This window comes from Electrona antarctica (genome assembly GCF_951216825.1).
Source record: "Electrona antarctica genome assembly, chromosome: 18".
In the NCBI taxonomy this organism is placed as follows: Eukaryota; Metazoa; Chordata; class Actinopteri; order Myctophiformes; family Myctophidae; genus Electrona; species Electrona antarctica.
The window spans coordinates 24,122,986-24,127,080 of NC_136799.1; the positions used below are offsets into that span (position 1 = coordinate 24,122,986).

The 4,095-nt window shown below is 48.8% G+C and overlaps 1 protein-coding gene across 1 annotated transcript; it reads left to right on the forward strand.

Annotated features, from left to right (window-relative positions):
* Positions 1-1,973: 1,973 nt before the first annotated feature.
* ghsra (growth hormone secretagogue receptor a) lies at positions 1,974-3,795 on the forward strand (the record flags this gene model as incomplete). Its single annotated transcript, XM_079528917.1, has 2 exons — positions 1,974-2,847; positions 3,485-3,795. The coding sequence occupies 2 exons, from the start codon at positions 1,974-1,976 to the stop codon at positions 3,793-3,795; spliced, it is 1,185 nt and encodes a 394-aa protein (XP_079385043.1).
* Between the last annotated feature and the right edge of the window lie 300 nt (positions 3,796-4,095).

Sequence of the window (4,095 nt, forward strand, 5' to 3'; positions counted from 1 at the left end):
ATGGTGGTTGTATTATCCATTGGATGTCCTGTTCCTGACACACCATCTCTCTCTCTCTCTCTCTCTCTCTCTCTCTCTCTCTCTCTCTCTCTCTCTCTCTCTCTCTCTCTCTCTCTCAGGATGATTCAATGGTCAGAATAACATCTCTTGGTAAACATGAACAAATGGCCAGAGGTTAAAATAAATACGTTCTGACCGTTCTATACATTAGGACCACATGGAAGTTTAACCAATAACAGAAAGGTATTGTGAGGCAGGCAATTAAGTTTGACTTCCCTGTGACTGAAAGTTTAGACTTTAGGGCTACCTATAGCAATAATTTCTACTTCATCTAATGAATCTGTGAGCAAGAGTTGCTATAAAAATAGATTTTCATACTGATAACTGAAAATCACTTTTTTTCTGCGACTATATATGCGAATATAGAAGTCCAATCACCAGTAGCCTCCAGGAAGGTTAAAATGAATTTACAACGGGAAAGTGGGAAAATAAATGCAGGTCAAGATTACACTGAGATGCTACTTTTCATCTTCCGCAAGGCTGGGGGAGCCTTGAAAACCTTTGGCTGGCTGACAGTGCTTGAAGTTACAGTAACTGTTTATGCGATTGCCTTTCTTTTCACACTAAAATTGACTTTTATTGTAACTGGCAATTTATTCCTGGACCTTGGGAAGTGAGTGTCTGAACTCTGAATGTAATAGCTCCCTTGTTGGTGCGCATCTGCACACGTGCAAACAAACACACAGACAGACCTCCCTCTCTCTCTCTCTCTCTTTCACTCACTCACTCACTCACTCACTCACTCACGCACGCACGCATGCACAGTGCGCACACGCATACACACGCACAAATCCATCACCTGCAGGTGGCGTTGCGGCACCAACCTCCCTAGAGACCCCCACCTCACCCACAAACCCACTACAGCTGCAGCATCACTATAAACCATAGCTGTATGCGTAATGCGTGTATACATATCCCAGCTGGTTCCATTGACTGAACGCACACCTTTAGCTTTGGACTTGACTGAAGAAGTTGGTTCCTATCCAAATTCCCACCCCCTGGCACATTGTTTTTACGCAGGCCTGCATGGGCTGGTCTTTGTTTACATGTTTACGTCGGCTCGGCTGGCGCATTACTACATTACAAGCCTGTCTGACTCACCGCCGTCACATGCTGCTGGGTTGCCACTCATCTCTGGTTACCCGCTTTGTTTTTGTCTGACGCGCAAAGGAGTTGCGCGCTCTGCTGCTGTTGGAGAGAGAACACCATATCGGACGTTGCGCGTGAAAATTCTAACAGATTTCTTTAAAAACCAACCACTGTACTATGGCTCTGACAAACATCGAAGATGCTGGATACAATATGTCTCTGGTCTAAATTTTTACCATCGGACATTATACTTTTTAGAGGAAGCCCAACGGATGCCTGCGCTTTGTTGTTGATTTGTTTAAATTGGAATATACGCCTCTGCGCAAATTTCGGCAGACCTGAAAGCTTTTTCACATGATGTCTATCTTTATGCTAATTGTTAAACAATATAAGCGTAGCCTACTCTAGGACAAGTGCATTTACAACGAGCACTGCGCTGCCCTCGCGGTCCGCGTCATATGAGATGAAGCGGTTGCTTTGAACAGGGTTTTAATTAAAAGAGACTATTGTTTATGACAGTCAGGCTCTGGGGAAGACTATGCCAGTGGAGTATTGCATGACCTTTCCAGAGTCCTCTACTCAAGGTTGCATTTCGCTTATTCTTCTTCTCCATCAATACTCGAGGTTACGCAAAGTTCTATAGCATCTTTTACGCACGGCGTGGCAACCATTGCGCTTCAGCGCTCTGTCGAGAGCATGGTGATGTATGGAAGCTTAAGAGGGTGGTAGATGGCGTGAGGAGCCCCAGACAGACCCGGCCGGGGTGCCTTACACTGTCCAGGGCCAGCCGTGGCCCCGCGGATGAAGGTGCGACGACAGACAGCATGCCCCCTTGGTCCAACGGCTCGGAGTGCCTAGTCTCCGTTAACTGCAGCTGGGAGGAGGAGAACCTGCAGAACAACGCCACGTGGGACGGGGTACCGGAGGTCCCTCCGCTCAGCTACTACTCCATCCCACTCCTCGCGGCCATCACCGTCGCGTGCACGCTGCTCTTTCTGGTCGGGGTGTCCGGGAACGTCATGACCATCCTGGTGGTCAGCAAGTACCGCGACATGCGCACCACCACCAACCTGTACCTGTGCAGCATGGCCGTGTCCGACCTGCTCATCTTCCTGTGCATGCCGCCGGACCTCTACCGCATGTGGAGGTACAGGCCGTGGCGCTTCGGCAACGCGCTTTGCAAGCTCTTCCAGTTCGTCTCCGAGTCGTGCACCTACTCGACCATCCTGAGCATCACCGCGCTGTCGGTGGAGCGCTACCTGGCCATCTGCTTCCCGCTGAAGGCCAAGGCCCTGGTCACCAAGAAGCGCGTGCGAGTCCTCATCTTTCTGCTGTGGGTGGTCTCTCTGCTGAGCGCCGGGCCCGTATTTGTATTGGTGGGAGTGGAGCAGGACCCCGTGGGACCGCCGCCGCAGATGAACAGCAGCTCGGGGGTTAATAACGGGTCCGGTGCAGGCTATTATTCGGCGGAGATCGAAGACACCAGGGAGTGTAAGATGACGCACTACGCCGTGGAGTCGGGGCTGATGGGCGCCATGGTGTGGCTGAGCTCCGTGTTCTTCTTCATGCCGGTGTTCTGTCTGACGGTGCTCTACAGTCTCATAGGCCGCCGTCTCTGGCAGAGACACCGCAAGACCAGCATCGGTTCCTGTGTGGCTCACCGCGACAAGAGCAACAGACAGACCATCAAGATGTTGGGTAAATAATCATTCACATACATTTCTTTGGTGACTTTCGGCTCCTCTTGAGCCAAATTACAGCCAGTGTCAACTGACTCTCATCAAACCATGCTACCTGGTTTAATTATGTTTGATTTGGAACAAAACAAAAACCCTCGATTTTTACGCACACATTACGCACGGTTGGACACAGGGATAAAATGTACATCGCTGATTATTCAGGCATGGTAGTGAATGATTGAAGCATAAATAATTATAATCATAATAATAATTTAGAAAAGGCGTTTTAGTTTGTTACTAATGAGGCATGGTAAAATAGTATATGATAAGCAACAAATTAACCAACGGGCATCACCGTCGCGTTTGTCAGACTGTCTAAATATTCCATTCCTCATCAGACAATATTGTATTGTCGTGTCGACAGGGTTAGCCTATTGGTCTTGGACAAAGACTGTCAGAGTCTTGAGATTTCCTTTATCGAGTTTGTCAGACTCGATACACATCTCTGACTGCTGGCTATTCAGGTATAAGGTGAGTTCAATTAAGTTCGAGACTAGGCCTATAAATTAACTCAATTTTTGTCAACTTCATTCAATCAAAACACCACACTTAACATTAATGACCCCCCCCCCCCCCCTCTCTCTCTCTCTCTCCAGTTGTGGTGGTGTTGGCGTTCGTTCTGTGCTGGCTGCCGTTCCACGTGGGCCGCTACCTGCAGTTCCGCTCGCTGGACGCGCCGTCCCCGCTGCTCTCCGTGCTGTCAGAGTACTGCAGCCTGGTGTCCGTGGTTCTGTTCTACCTGAGCGCCGCCATCAACCCCATCCTCTACAACACCATGTCCTGGAAGTACCGAAGCGCCGCGGCGCGCCTGTTCGGCCTGACAGACGGCCAGCCGGTCCGAGGGCGCACGGAGAGCACCGTCAAAGGAGATGGCTCGCAATGGACGGAGTCCACCGTCAGTCTGTAGTAGCCGCTCAATTTGACTGTGTCGCGGAAGTTGAGCCCAAAAGTCTGTCAGTATAGCCATATCATGGACATTTGAACACGTGCCTATACTTTTTAGTTTGTACATAAAACTACTGACAGCGCAAAGCACACCATTCTTTTTTCCACACACTGTACACCAAAATAAATGTTAAGAAGTGTTTGCTTCTGACTTTAAATGAACAGCTATAGGTTCATTTTTGCAAACATTTAATAGCAAACACCTCCAACAGCATTTGAATAATGGTATGCATTTTTATAAATCAACACACACACACACACA